The sequence below is a fragment of the Panthera leo genome, chromosome D4, assembly GCF_018350215.1.
Source record: "Panthera leo isolate Ple1 chromosome D4, P.leo_Ple1_pat1.1, whole genome shotgun sequence".
NCBI lineage: Eukaryota > Metazoa > Chordata > Mammalia > Carnivora > Felidae > Panthera > Panthera leo.
Genome location: NC_056691.1, coordinates 71767530 through 71783477, shown reverse-complemented (window position 1 = coordinate 71783477; position 15948 = coordinate 71767530). Strand labels below are relative to the sequence as shown.

At 41.7% G+C, this 15948-nt stretch overlaps 1 protein-coding gene across 1 annotated transcript; it reads right to left on the bottom strand.

Moving 5' to 3' along the window:
* Positions 1-6578: 6578 nt before the first annotated feature.
* Positions 6579-13055, bottom strand: GNG10 (G protein subunit gamma 10). Its single transcript, XM_042912298.1, has 3 exons — positions 12918-13055; positions 8563-8694; positions 6579-7529 (listed from the first exon to the last, which is right to left on the bottom strand). The coding sequence occupies exons 1-2, from the start codon at positions 12996-12998 to the stop codon at positions 8569-8571; spliced, it is 207 nt and encodes a 68-aa protein (XP_042768232.1). The 5' UTR covers positions 12999-13055; the 3' UTR covers positions 6579-7529; positions 8563-8568.
* Between the last annotated feature and the right edge of the window lie 2893 nt (positions 13056-15948).

Below are 15948 nucleotides of genomic sequence, written 5' to 3'. Positions count from 1 at the left end.
GATGTTCTTGGTGTTATCCATATTAAAATTTCAAAATATATATTCTGCCCTATAGTTTACATCTTTGTAAGTAAAATATTCTAATTAGCATAATTGTCATAACATCCAAATATCTTCCAGATTCACCCAAACATTGCAAAGCTTTTTTTTAGAGCAATAGTTACAACATATATTTTTAGAATAGCAATATATACATTTTAGTATATATATATAAAAGGGATATTTAGTTGTCTTCTGAAAGCCATGCTGCTTCCCACCTTTCTTCCAGCAAGCCTTTTTAATTTTTTTTTAATTTTTTAATGTTCATTTATTTTTTTGAGATAGAGACAGAGTGTGAGCAGGGGAGGGGCAGAGAGAGGGAGACACAGAATCCGAAGCAGGCTTCAGGCTCTGAGCTGTTAGCACAGAGCCCGATGCAGGGCTCGAACCCACAAACCGTGAGATCATGACACCGGCTGAGCCACCCAGGAGCCCTTCTTCCAGCAAACCTTTTTTAAATGAGCCTCCATCTCAGTCTGACCCTTTAAGTCAAGAAGTTAAGATCACCAGAGTTGACCCTACCTCACCAAGAAAGGGCAAAGTTAATGTTAGAGAACTTCCTATTTAAAATGTTACCTTCAGGGGCACCTGGATCGCTGGGTGGGTTAAGTGGCCAACTTCAGCTCAGGTCATGATCTCATGCGAGTTGGAGCCCCGAATTGTGCTCTCTGCTGTCATCACAGAGCCCACTTCAGATCCTCTGTCCCTCTTTCTCTCTGCTCCCTCCCTGCTCATTCTCACTCTCTTTCTCAAAAATAAACATTAAAACAAATTTTTTAAAATAAATAAATGGTTGCCTTCATAAACAAAAATTTAAAGCAAATTACTAAGAAAATATTTGCTACCTACATAATAAAAAAAAGATTTACATTCCTAATATACAAAGAATCCTACAAATTAATAGGAAAAAAGACAACCTAATAGAAGTGTGGGCAAAATATATGAATAGATATTACACAGAAGAAACAAAAATAACCAATAAACATTGGAAACAACATGTAGCTTCATTACTGATTAGGCAAATGCAAAGGAAAACAGAACACCTATCAGATCGGCAAAATAATATTCAGTGTCAGCATATTGGAGAAAGAATATTTTCCTATATTGTTAGTACAGTATTTTTGGAATACAGTTTGTAAATATATACTAAAGTTTATTTATTTTGAGAAGAGTGTGTGTGTGAGAAGAGTGTATGAAGAGACAGAGGGATAGAGAATCCCAAGCAGGCTCAGCGCTGTCAGCACAGAGCCCTAAGTGGAGCTCAGTTTCACAAACCGTGAGATCATGACCTGAGCTAAAATCGAGAGTGGGACACTTAACTGACTGAGCCACCGAGGTGTCCTTGTGTATTTTTTAATGGACAGTTGTAGCTTTCTAATTACTATGGTATTTATACTACATTGAATACATTTTTAAAAGATGTAATAATTTTATTCTAAAATGTCAGAATTTCTAATAAAATTATATTCTTTGCAACTATTCAAAGTTACAATAAAACTTTTTTATGTCATCTCTAAAAGAGATATAATGGGTTTTTGACATTATTACAGATGGTACACCAGCAAAAATGTTTGAAGACCATACGCATACTCTCGGTCCTGCCTTCTGAAACTGTCACCCTATTACTCCCAAAATTGACCTCTATCTTTTTAGATCCAAGAGACACTCAATATCACCTTACTTGACCTCTCTTCCATATTTGATACTGTTAATCACGTCCTCATTTTTTTTCCCAATGTTTATTTATTTTTGAGAGAGAGAGAGAAACAGAACATGCACCAGAGAGGGGCAGAGAGAGAGGAAGACACAGAATCCGAGGCAGGTTCCAGGCTCCGAGCTGTCAGCAGAGTCCCATGCAGGGCTCTAACTCAGGAACCATGAGATCAGGACCTGAGCTGAAGTCGGCCGCTTAACTGATTGAGTTAAGGTGCCTCATCACGTCCTCATTTTTGAAACAGGCTTAACTTAACACCACCTCTTACTTTCCTCCCACTACTCTCCTCTTTGTTATACTTTTTTTTGCTTTGGGTTTTTGCTTGGGTATGTAGGGAGTGGAGACTTTAAAGAGAAACTATTTCTGGAAATCTAATTGGAACTTCTGTTCTACTTAAAGTTTTGGAAGGATTGCTTCTAACTAAGGTAAGGCTAAGGTTTCTCAGCTTGCAGATCTCCTTTATCCTACTTTTAATCAGCTTCGAAAGGAGAGGAATTTCTTCATAGGCTATAGACTGTGGCAAACCTTGAGGTTAGGCTATCAACACCTACTTCCCTGCTTCCCTACTGAGTCTTCCTGTGGGCATTTCTCAATGGCGCTTGCTGTTTAAGGACATATTCTGCCTGGGCCTTGGAACAGCCTCTGTCAGAGTTATTGGGAAGGAAGTTTTGTGTTAGGAGTCAGGGAACAGTGATAAAGTGAGCTCTGCTCCATCAGAGCAGTCCCTGGGAGCCACTGTCACATAACAGGTTGGGCTGATCCATGGAAGCCTGAAGGGTCTTCTTAGGCCCTTGTTAGGGGACCAAAAGTGTCAGTCCAGCCTCCCAAATACCCTGTTACATGGAATTGTTTGGAACAGCCCCACCTTCTCAGGTTGGCTCTTGCAATGGAAACTTCGATTTTTTTCTCTGAGAGCATTTCCCAGTGAGGTTTTTCATGTTCTAAAGAGACTTACTTGCTCTTAGATCCATTGCTGGTGATAGTGCTGCTCACTTTTGAGGGCTTTTGAACCACCTTACTTCAGGTTTCTAGGTTCAGCCCTAACTGTATAGGCCTCACCAGAACATCAGCTGTCCCTTCCAACTGTGTATGGACATATAGATACTCCTTCCCTTGCCACTGAGACTCAGGGTACAAATGGAAATCAACACCAGGGTGATCCATGCCTTGCCTCTCACAGTCATAGCTTGATTATCCTCCCCAAATAATAAGCCAGCCCTCAAACAAGGGATACAACAATTTCAATAAATAGAGCAGCCTCGGTTGGTGAGCTGGGGTGGGGTGGGAGGTAGTGCAAACGAGCAATCCAAAATGAAGACTGAAAAAGTACATGTTTTTCTGATTTTTGCTTTTTTATTCAGTTTCTTATGATTTTATCATACAAGATTTTTAAACTTAATACTTAAATTGAATTGCTTGTTTATTTAAGTTCATTATTTAAATTTTATATAGTCAAGTGTACACACTTTCCCCCCTCCTGGGTTTCCTGCCTTGCTTAGGAAGACCTCTTTTACCCTAGTTATATAACTATTCTCCTAATTTTTCTTCTAAAGTTTTTGTATTATCCTTCTTTAACCTATGTGGATTTTTTTTTTTTACATAATACAGGCCAATTTTATTTCCTTCCAAATGGACAGCCAATAATGCCAGCACCATTTAAGTAAATGATACTTTCCTACTGAATAGACAAAAAATCTATTACTAAGCTGTTGCCTATTCCTATCCCACAATATTATTTTCTTTTTAATTTTTTTAAAAATCATAGTTTTGATTCAGCATCTTGAAGTAAGTTTTAATACCCATTAAGGCATGTTTCACCCTCCCATGTTTTATACATACATACACACACACACAGAGTTTTAAAAACTATTCTTGGACACTTCATTTTCCGTATGAACCTTCTGATATTTTAACTAATTTCCCTTTAAAAAAATAGGAATTCCATTAATTTTATATATGAGTTTTAGTAAGATTGCATTTTAATGGAATTGTTTTAATATCCCCAAATTTTAGACCCTGTTAATAAAACGTTTTATTAATCTTGCACTTTGTTAAGTGTATTCTTAAGTATTTTTATAGTTTTGTCCTTAAAGTCAAAATGAGATATAATGCCCATTTCCAACTAGCTATTGCCAGTGTAGAAAATGCTTTTAATTCTTCTACATAAACTTTGTATGCAGCCAGCCCCTCACACTCTTGTCACAAATTCAAGTATTTATTTTCCTATATCCTCATCAGTTTTCAAAATGTACAATTGTATATAATCCATAAATAGATATTTCTTCTCAAATGTTTACCCCATTTCATTTTTTCATCTCACTGCATTAGGTAAGACCTCTAAAGCAATGCTGAACAATAGTAGCGATAGAACGTATCTTTGTCTTGGGTGCCTGGGTGGCTCAGTTGGTTAAACGTCTGACTCTTGATTTCAGCTCAGGTCATGATTTCACTGTTTGTGAGATCACGCCCCATGTTGAGCTCTGTACTGACAGCACAGAGCCTGCTTGGCATTTTCTCTCTCCCTCTCTCTCTGCCCCTCCCCTGCTCTCAAAATAAATAAACGTTTAAAAAAAAAAAAAAAGTATCCTTGTTTTGTTCTCAACATGCTGCTGAATGCTTCCACATTTCAACATGTAGTATGAAATTTGCCACTGCTGCTGATAAAATCTTTATCATCTTTCTTCTTCTTCCTATTTCACTAAGCCATGTAGTTCTTATCCAGAACAGCTACTGAATTTTGTCAAATGACTTGTTGGCATTGATGCTCTTCTTTAAACCACTTATGTAATGAATTATAATGACAGATTTCCATATATTGAACTAGCTTTGTCAGATTGTATCTTCTCTTGAATTTGATTTGCTAATATTTAGGACAAAGCTATATTCCTAAGTGAGACATCTATGGTTTCTTGTACTGTCTTATCAAGTTCTTGCTAAAGGAGAAACTGGAACCAAGAAACTATGTATGTATGTATGTGTGTGTGTGTGTGTGTGTGTATTACATATCAACGGCTGTACATAATAATGTGTACAACTTAATGAGTTTGGGGGTAAGTATACATTTCTGAAACCATTATCACAATCTATGCCATAAACTTACCCATCACCTCCAAAAGTTTCCTTCTACCCTCTTTTTATTTTTTAATTTTTTTTATTTTATTTAATTTATTATTTTTATTTGTTACTTTTACTTTTTGTGGTAAAAACACCTATCATAAGATCTACCCTCTAGGGGAGCCTGGGTGGCCCAGGTGGTTGAGCATCTGACTCTTGATTTCAGCTCAGGTCATGGTCCCAGGATCCTGGGATCAAGCCCAGCGCTGGGCTCCACACAGAGCTTGGGGCCTGCTTGAGATTCTCTCTCTCTCTCTCTCTCTCTCTCTCTCTCTCTCTCCCTTCTCTACAGAGGTGCAAGAATCTTTTTTTTAATATGAAATTTATTGTCAAATTAGTTTCCATACAACACCCAGTGCTCCTCCCAACAGGCGCCCTCCTTAATGCCCATCACCCACTTTCCCCTCCCTCCCACCCCCTATCAACCCTCAGTTTATTCTCAGTTTTTAAGAGTCTCTTATGGTTTGCCTCATTCCCTCTCTGTAACTTTTTTCCCCCTCCCCCTCCCCCTCCCCCATGGTCTTCTGTTAAGTTTCTCAGGATCCACGTAAGAGTGAAAACATATGGTATCTGTCTTTCTCTGTATGGCTTATTTCACTTAGCATAACACTCTCCAGTTCCATCCACCTTGCTACAAAGGGCCATATTTCATTCTTTCTCATTGCCAAGTAGTATTCCATTGTATATATAAACCACAACTTCTTTAGCCATTCATCAGTGGATGGACATGTAGGCTCTTTCCATAATTTGGCTATTGTTGAAAGTGCTGCTATAAACATTGGGGTACAAGTGCCCCTATGCATCAGCACTCCTGTATCCCTTGGGTAAATTCCTAGCAGTGCCATTGCTGGGTCATAGGGTAGATCTATTTTTAATTTTTTGAGGAACCTCCACACTGTTTTCCAGAGCGGCTGCACTAGTTTGCATTCCTACCAACAGTGCAAGAGGGTTCCCGTTTCTAATGGAGATTTTTTAAATGCTTGTTGTTGTTAAGACAAAGAATGGAACATGTTTAAATGTTGACAGAAAGGTTCCAATGGAGGAGTTGAAGATAAAAGAGAAAGGATAATTGACAGTGTAATGTCAGAGAACGTGAAACAGATCCAGAGAATAAATAGGATTAGAAGAGGGACACCTGAATTTTGATCAAATAGAAGAGACTCAGATCACTTAGATTTCGAAGTTTAGTGGCTGAAATTAAGGGAGTTTCCATATAATGGCTTCTATTTTTTCTATAGTAACACTAATTATGCTAAAAGATATTTTCATTTATTTATTTATGGATTTATACATAACTATTTCAAAGTGCAGGGGTGCCTGGGTGGCTCAGTCAGTTAAGTGTCTGACTCTCGATTTCAGCTGAGGTCATGGTCTCCCGTCCTGAGATTGAGCCCTACATCAGACTCCATGCTATAGACTGAACATGAAGCCTGCTGGAGATTCTCTTTCCCTCTCCCTCTCCTCTGCTTGTGCTCTCTCCAAAAAAAAAAAGAAAAAAAAAATTAAATATAAGTGTAAATGTTGCCAGAAATTGAGATTTCTCAGCAAGTTATACATACATCTTTTTTTTTTAAACAAAGTTCTACAAGCACTTATAAACAAAAATTTCACTTCCCGCTTCCAGCACTCAATTTCACAAGGCAACAAAAGTCCATGAAGCCTTAAAACAAACAAAATCAGACACAAAATGTTGCTGCCATAGAAAACGATGAATTAAGCAAAAAATTTTATTTCCAAGCTCATCAAAGATAATTACAAACACAAATCAAGTATCCTTTTAAAAGTGTCCCAAATTAAATCAAAGGCACATCATCAAAGTAAAACCTACTTGTGACAGTAAGAATTCATTTAGGCTGTAATATTTTCACATTATTTTGTTTTTAATCATTTGCAATGTTCTGAAGATCACATTTAAACATTTTTTTTAAAGACCTAATGTAGTTTTGTTTTGTTTTTTTAAATACAACCACAACTATAAAATAGAGGAACTTAAGAAGACAAAGACCAAATCTGGTTCATACACAGGATGGGGCAATCTCATACACAACACAACATGAATCTTTCCAAACAAGTTTGCTAAGAAATAGCTCCCATGTTTAGTGTTACAAATAAAACAATCTTCTCATTTAGGAAAATCAAGACATCATTTGATTGATAAAGCCTATTCTTCCCCCAGTTTTATACTTGCTTGTCTTTATTTAGAAACTGTAAATTCACAAGAAAAGAACAAGTTTTGTGGTATAAAAAATCTTAGGAACAACAAATTACAAATATTCAATTTTTTAACAAACAAAAATGTTTTCCTTCCCAAAATGTAAACATCCAGTAAATGAAACAAACATAATTTCCAGGTATAGAAACACCAGTAATTCGCTTATTAAAGAGGTGTATTTGGTGGTAACATTTTTGTCTGTCTTAAATATAAAAGAACTTTACCAAAAGAATCAGGCCATTATTATTTAAAGTCTACTCTTTCACCCAGTTTCCTTATCTGAGTAGAAACTCATCAATTTCTATAGAATTTTGGCTATAGGACCAGGCCATAGGAAAGGTATGAAATATCTAAAAGTCATTTGGCTGGAGAAAAGTGTTTTCTTGAGACTTGGAGGCAGTTATTCATCACTTTGCGCTTAAAAGCATTCCTCAGTGAACTTCTTCCCTACTGGAAACAGAATTGGGTAGGTTTTCACTTTAGTAAGATTTATACATAAAATTAACTAGTCATCATTTCAGGTCACTTTAGTGTTCTCAAAGTACAAAGTAACAATATAAAAAACATCCAAGCCACACCATTGAATGAGTAACATCCATTAAAGTGCTTTATAAAAAGGAAAATGCTATGCCAGCATAAGACTATTATTTTAATACCATAAATGTGAACATTTTCCATCAAGAGGTACAATAGTATCCGATAATATGATTACTTCCTTCTTGTTAATATGAATAATTTCCTTTTGCAAATATATGAAAAAAGGCCTAAGATGATTACTCACTGTATGAAAACCCCTCAGAACACATAATTTGAAATGTGTTGGCCCCAAAAGACTCTAGTAATCTATACCTTGACCTCTTCCAAAAAAAGGAAAAAAAAAACAAGTGAAAATGTGAATGAAACCCCATACAACACATTAGAACCTATGAAATTTCTAATATGCCACCAAAGAGGTGTTTTCATTTCAGTAATCAATTTTTAAAGTTCTTTTAATTCTACCCACACTTTTCCCTAATAGCTACATTTCTTCTTCCATTAAAACAGATCTATTGTTGAAAGCCTCCAGGAAAGAAATCACAGCTGGTGGTAGGAACAAGACTCCACTGCGGAGTCCTTAGTCCCCAGAGCAGCAAGTCAGCTGATAGCACCGAGCAGCAAATCACAACTCTGGGATGGTGTCAGGACAGAGACGGTGGGATTAAGGTCATGAAATTACTATCAGCCAACTCGGTTAAAGAGCTCAAGTACAGAAGGATATTAACATCTCAGGAGTTAGTACCAAAGAGGATTGAGACTCTCTTAATGAGATGTATTCCACAGGCAGCCACCTAGACTCACCTTCAGGGAAAGTTGTGCATTTTGCTATTCTTACTTTAATTCCCCCAACAATAGTAGATATTGAAAACTCTGTTGCTCAAGCCCTTGGGGAGCCCTGGGATAATGCCACAGCCCCTAGACAGCATGGTGGTGTATCATTACTCACCAGCCTTTAGAATAAAGCACAGGATCTGGGCTCCCGGAAGGGGTTGCTTCCAGCTGGAACACCTACAAGCAGGGCGTCCTTGCAGGCATTCTGCATGCAGTACTGTTGAAGCTCTGCAGCTGCCTGCGAGACCTGAAACAAAGGGACCACAGCTTGACATGCTGCTCACAGCCAGAGCCATCTGACAGCCATTTGATAGTCTGAGAAATGATCCCACAACTTGATAAAGGCCACACATCCTGTGATCTCCACAAGTCTCTTTTTTGATGAAAGTTCTAATACCTGAACTCGAAAGGGAAATGTTACCATTTCTATGATTTAGGGTTGCTTCTTCAATAAAGATAAAGCTGCATCTTTGATCCATTTAGAATCCTAGTTTTGAGACTGAGTTTGAGTTTTGGTAAAGAAAATAGCTCATTCTAGCACATCTGTTACAAATTTTCACTTATATAAAAAAGCATGCATTGATATATTCAGGTTTGCCATGTGAGCAAACTGTTTTAATGTTTACAAGGCTGGCACCTTATCCAGTCTGCCCAAAACAAGTGACAAGTTTTCTCCACCATGCTTTTGAAGCAGGATAGCTTATTGGTTATGAGCATAGCCTCTGGAACCAGACTGCCTGGACTCAAATTCAGCTCCATCACTACCTGTAGGATCTTGGGCAAATTAACTTAATTTCTCAGTTTTTGTTTTCTCATCTGTGAAATGTATTTTGTAACAGTACCTGACTCAGTGAGTTGAGACAATTAAATGAGCTAAATGCATGTAAAACACTTAGAATAGTGCTGACACACAGTCAGCAATACATTGTGGTAGACTGCAAGAACAGTCACAATATTTTGCAGTTCCTCTCACCAAAATGTAGAGTCTGTACCCAACCCTTGAATCTGGGCTGGCCTTGTGACTTGCTTTGACCAGGAAAATGTGGCAGAAATAATGGGCAAGTTCCAAGCCTAGGCTTCAAGAGCCTTTCCAACTACTCTTGCTGTGGTTTGAACTCTAAGACCACCATCCAATGAGCCCAGGCTAGCCTACTGGAGATCGTGTGGAGAAGAATCAGTGAGCCAGCTCCCACCACCTGCCTACCAACCTCCAGACATGTAAGTGAAACCATCCTGGATCATCCAGCTACCAACCAACCCTCCATTTGATTGCAGATCCATGGAAGAGCCCAGCAAAGAGCAAGCAGCAGAACTATACAGCTGAACCCACCTCAAACTGTAGACCTAAGAATTGTGAGTTAATAAATGTTGCTTTAAATCACTAAGTTTTAGAGAAGTTTATTAGCTTGCTTTTCCCTCAAAAGAAGTTCTGACATTTTCATGTTAATTATAATTGGAATTAATGGTTATAAAATAAGTTATTTATTCAAAACGAATTTAGAACCAATTATGCTCATGCTTACTAACTCTATATCAGAGGGAACAGATGAACTCCACACGTGATGGGTAGGAGGAGACTACCTTCCTGGATCCCTGGAGAAATGGGACTAACTGGACCCCATCCTACAGAACATGGTCAAAAAGTTGAGGGGATATGCAGAGAAAAATAAGAGAAAATTAAAGGGTGCAGCATTTCTCTAGCACCTTTATAGAAGAGACTCTGGAGGGGGTGGAATACAAGCCCAAACACTTAGAAGTTGTCACTGCCATTGGAGGTGGGATACCCAAAGTATATGACTTTCCTTCATTTGAGTCCATGCTTACACAGCAACTTCTGAGAGAATTCTCCAAAACAGAGAAGGGGTCCTTGGAAGGATATGGAACAGTCCAATCACTGGGAAGGGATGCCTTCCATTATATGCTAGAAAATTGATGTCCTGGTTTATTTACCAGTTAGCAAGTCTGCTCAAGAGAAGACATCTCTGGGTGTGCTGAGGGCATCCATTCATCACTGAGCCCTGAAATGAGGCAAACTAGACCTGGAATGTCGTGACTCCCAAAGGTGCTGCCTGAGAGAAGCCCACCAAACACCTGAAACCATACTACCGTGAGAACACCCCACAAATAAGCTTATTATCTGGGTGACCTTGAGCAATTGACTTGAATTCTCTCGGTCTGTTTCATCACCTATAATTATTTTTTAAATGTAGAAAGTATCTTCCCTGTCTAGTCCACAGAGTAGGCAGGCATCTGGCTCACAGGTCTCCTTTCCATCTCAGGGGCCAACATCATCTTGAACATTTTTCGACAATCCTAGTTTCAGTTCCCTGACCTCTTTTCCTCAAACAACCTTCTCCCCAGTGCCAAGTTACAGCTAAACCTGTAACTGTTCCACATCTGAAATTTTACACTTCAACATCCTACTTTCTGATCACAATCTCTCCTACCCATCCAGAATGCCGCTTCCTTTCTTCTTACTATTCAAAGGGTTTTACACGGATTTAGCTCATTTAATTGTCTCATCAACTCGCTGAGTCAGGTATTATTACAAAAATACATTTCACAGATGAGAAAACAAAGACTGAGAAATTAAGTTAACTTGCCCAAGATCCTACAGGTAGTGATGGGGCTGAATCTGAGTCCAGGCAGTCTTTGACCTCAGGGAGAACACCTCCTCCCCTTTTGCCCTCCCCATCACCAGCAGGCTGACTCAGTTCCTTCTCTAACCAGCCTAGGTTCAGCCTCTTCCTGGCTAACCCCTCAAACTCCTTGCCCTACATCCCCACCTCCATCTTTCCAGCATACTTCCCCTGATAACCCACTACTTGGATCAACTACTATTCTCCTTGAGTACTCCGAATCCCCAAGCAGGACATTCAGTCTCCAATCTCAAAGTAGCTGGGTCTTTAGAGTCATAAGGTGTCTACCGATGTGCCTGGTTGGGGATCCTCTTCCATTCCCAGCAGCACTTCCCCCACCCTCACTCTAGTGATTCCATTAGCTCCCTCCCCTCTGCCCTGGAGGTAAACTTCACAGAGAAAATCGTCATCCTACAAGTCCTTAAGTCCGTATGTCTAGAAACATCTATCTTCATACACGTCCGGATTTTCTTTCTTCCCGTCTCAGAAGGTGTGCCTCCAATCCCATACCCCCACAGAGTGTCTCCTCTACCTCCAATTCTCCTTCTCTATTTGTTCCTCCTCAACCTAAAAATCGTTTGTTCCCTTCCCTCAACCTCGAAATAAGGCTTTTCATTTTCTAAATTAAAAAAATAAAAGTTGTTTCCTCTTTAAAACCAGATTTCTTTTTTTAAAAAAGTCTGTCTACCCTATTACAATCTAGATTCTGCTTCTACTACCTATGTTATTAAAACCTCTTCTGTGGTCCGTAATTCTTTACCTTGTTTTATAATCTCCACTTATGGTCTGAAATTATTTTACTTGTTGGTTAATGTGTTTATTGATGATCTTTGCCACAATTATTAGCATATTCTCAGCACCTAATACAGTGCCAAATACAGACCAAAGGCACTATGGAGGTACTTGGAATATCACAGCAGGGTGTATTCATACATACGGACATACATTCTACATATGAACATAGGCTGAATACGTGTTCACGCATACGAACATACATACCCTCGTTGCTCAACACAATTACACAACAGATGCTTTCCAATCAACTGACTAAACACTGGCCACAGTGACTAAGATCCCAATTTTTGAAAATGCCTCTTTCCTCACTTCCTCTTGGTTCTCTCTCAGTCACATTTTGGCTGGTCCTGGGTTCCACACTCTGATTTCTTCGTTAATACACTGTTTTCACCCCCATACATTCTAATGACCTCTTTCAGCCTCTTGTTCTCTGAGCTTTGAGCTTCAAGCCCATGCGGCCCAAAACATGGATATCTCCGCAGAGTCCACAAGTCCAACACTGAACTCCATATTCCCCGATCCCGCTCTCCCTCTCTGCCGTGGTGCAGGGCCGGGCCCTACACCCTGTCACCACGCCGAAAACCTGAGCCCCGTCTTCCCGCTCTCGCTCTCGTCCCATCAACCCATCAGCGAGGCCGGTCCTCGTCGCCCCGCAGGCCGGCACCAGCCCAGCCAGGCGAGCCGCGCGGCGCGGGCATCCCTGGTCTGCGCGCGCGCGCCCCGCGCCGCACCGCCTCCCACACCCCGAGTCGCCGTCTGCGCCGGCAACAGGGAGACGCCCCCAGGGCACTCGACCCCGAGGGCGCGCCCGTCTCCCCCGACCCACCAGGCCCGGCCTCCTCCCTCGGGCCCGCGTCCCCGCCGAGCCGCGGCATCCAGCCGGGGCCGGGCCGCCGTCCTCACGGCCGCCATCGCGACCGAGCCGCGGCGAGAGGCAACCGGCCTCTCCTCTCACGGCTCCCGGGCGGCGGCGGCCGCCGCAGGGAGGGAGGGAGGTCCCCGCGCCCTGACCAAAGGGCGCCGCCGCCCGCCTCACCTTGATTCTCTCCACGCCAGCCTCCAGCTTGAGCTGCTCCACCAGGCGCTGCAGGGCGTTCACGCTGGCCCCGGAAGACATGGCGGCGGCGCTGAGCTCCGAGGGCAGGCGAGCCGGGCTGCGGGAGCCGCCAGGCCCCTAGCGCGAGCGCCGCCCCGGGGCGGGGAAGCCGCTGCGCCCGCCCCACCGCCCGCTGCCCCGCCTCTCCCGGCGGTCGCCCCCCGGCTCGACCGGAGCTGCAGGTAAGCGGCAGTGTGGGGTTCCCGAATCACCTGACACTTAAATCTCTCTGCTCTCTAAACATGCAGAGTTACCCGTTCTGAGCCTGGAAGCAGAGCCGCTCTGCGGGCCCACGGGGGGCTTCTGGAGGAGCGAGCGCGACCTGAAGGGGGGTGGCAGGGCGGTGGGGACCGGGAACGCGGAGACGCACCCCTGAGAAACCGGAGCCGTGACTCCGTGTGGCTGCAGCTAAGGTGGCAGAGGAGTTGAAGTAAGCTCATGAAGGCTCCCAGGCCACGCTGAGGTATTAGCTGGGAGAGACCAAGGACGGTTGGTAGGAGCCCCAGGAAACGGTAACAGGTCTGGAAATCACCTGGTACCGTTTCACGGGAATCCCGCCAGTTGACTGGATAGGAAGTAAGGTCAGCAGGGCAAAAATCCCAGGCCCTGACATCTTTGCGGAACGTGTGGAAGAAAATTAAATTCAGCCCCACCCCACCCCCACCCCCGTCCCGTCTCACCATTTAGTTATAACCATTGTTTCTGTTGTGCTGCATTCTTTTTATTTTTTTCATTGTGTACCTGGGTTTGTTTTACAAAACTGGCATCATTCCTATGTGTAAAATACATGTTTTGTGTTAATCTTTTCACTTATTGTATCATGAATACTGCCTTTATTATTATTATACATCATTGTACAGTGGTAGATCTGTGAGCAACACGGGTTTGAACTGTGCGGTTGCACTTATTCGTGAATTGTTTTCAGTGCAGTACTGAAAAATATTTTCTCTTCCTTATGATTTCCTTAATGTTTTATTTAGCTTTGTTGGAAGAATGCAGTATATATTACATACAGCATACAAAATACGTGTGAATCAACTTTGTGTTATTGATAAGGCTACCAGTCAACAGGCTATTAGTAGTTAAGTTTGGGGGAGTCAAAAGTTATATGTGGATTTTTGCCCGCATGGGATCAGTGCCCCTACCTGCCCGCCTTTGATACAGTTGTTCAAAAGAACTGTATCAGAACCCACGTAAACTGAGTAATGCAAAAACATAATATATTGGCTTGTGTACCTGAAGAGCCCAGGCACTTTAAAGTAGTGGATTTAATTGCCCAAATAGTAGCTTTGGGACTCTCTCTCTTGGCTCTGCTTTTTCTGAGTGTTGACCTCATTTTCTTCAATGGTAAATAGACTCTATAAGAGGTGCTGTGAAGAAAGGTTCTGTGTTTTTATTGTCCCAGCCTAGCAGACTCAGGAGCAAGAGCGCCTCTTGTCTCGTTGTTCCAACAAAAACCCCATACTGGATCTCATCAACCTTATGCAGTCATGTGCCCACCCTGAACCAGTTATTATTTGAAAGCAAGCACTGTGTAGTCAGAATGCTCAGATTAGCTGTGCCTGGCCAGGAGGAGGAGGAGAGATGCACCACCCGACTTCCCCATTTAGGACTGAGCCACTCATTCCCCCAGCCGCTGGGAGTAGCCACAGCTGATGCCTCAGCTAAGTCCCTCTCTGGGAACTGCCCTTAGCTGAGAACCATCCCTCCCAGTGTCAGCTCTCATCCACATTGACATGGGATGTATAAAACCCGAACCCCAACCCCATTGCCTCAAGTTGGAACAACACCGAAAGATGATCCACAGCTCCTTGCTGGGATCATCTGAGGCCTTTATGGCAACTACTTCACAGTTCATTCCTCCCTTTGCCCAATCCCCACTCCCTAGACTTTCCCACAGGTGTTGATTTTCACACTCTCCAGTAAACTTTCTGCATGAATATCTCCATCTTAGAGTCTATTTCTCTGAAAAACCCAAGCTAAGATACCCAGACTACATGAACTGAGAGGGGTAGGGGAAGAGTGGTTGCTCAAAGAAAAAACAGGGTGCTGATACCAGAAGGGGGCCAGGAACAGTGAGAAAAGAGATACCCTACATCCATTATTTTTAATGAGTGCATGGTGTTCCATGCACAACTGGATCATAATTTACCTACTGCCCTATTAACACTATGATGACCACCTTAAACATACAGCTTTGTGCATGTTTATTTTTTTTTGGTTGCGTTCCTAAAAGTGAAATTGGTGGATTAAGAATATAAACAGTTTCTTAAACTTTTCCCTCCTGTATCCTCCAGAAAGTGGTAGTATGTGCTATTCCCACCAGAAGACTGCTTATTTCTCTGCACAGGCACAATTCTACATTGTGGTTCTTTATCTTTATCAACCTAATAGATTGGTATGGCATCTCAAATCTTTTAAATATCTTGAGTGTTGAGACTGAACATTTCTTTGTGTGTGTGTGAACTATGTGTTTAGTTTTTCGGGTGTTAAAGTTTTTCTTATGATGAGCAGATTTGCAAATTTTGAAGCCCTCTCTAGTGACAAGTTCCCTCACCACAAAGAACTTAAAATACATGCTAGTCAAAAGATGAAAATACATGTTAAAAACATTACTAGATTGGTGAGCAATACAGAATAGAATGGTCATGGGTCGGGGCTCCTGGGTGGCTCAGTCGGTTAGGCGTCCGACTTCAGCTCAGGTCATGATCTTGCGGTTCGTGAGTTCAAGCCCCGCGTCGGGCTCTGTGCTGACAGCTCAGAGCCTGGAGCCTGTTTCAGATTCTGTGTCTCCCTCTCTCTCTCTCTCCCTCCCCCGTTCATGCTCTGTCTCTCTCTGTCTCAAAAATAAATAAACGTTAAAAAAAAAAATTAAAAAAAAAAAAAAGAATGGTCATGGGTCAAAAAGATGTGGCAAAGAACTCAGAGCAAAGGTATAGACCAGAAGGATTAGAGAAAACTCCTCATTAAT

What these genes read in the sequence shown, in the direction of transcription:
- GNG10 (XM_042912298.1), bottom strand. Translation starts at nt 12,998, where the DNA reads ATGTCTTCCGGGGCCAGCGTGAACGCCCTGCAGCGCCTGGTGGAGCAG. An exon ending in CTGGCGTGGAGAGAATCAAG is followed by an intron (nt 8,695 to 12,917) that starts GTGAGGCGGGCG and finishes CCTTTGTTTCAG; the next exon opens with GTCTCGCAGGCAGCTGCAGA.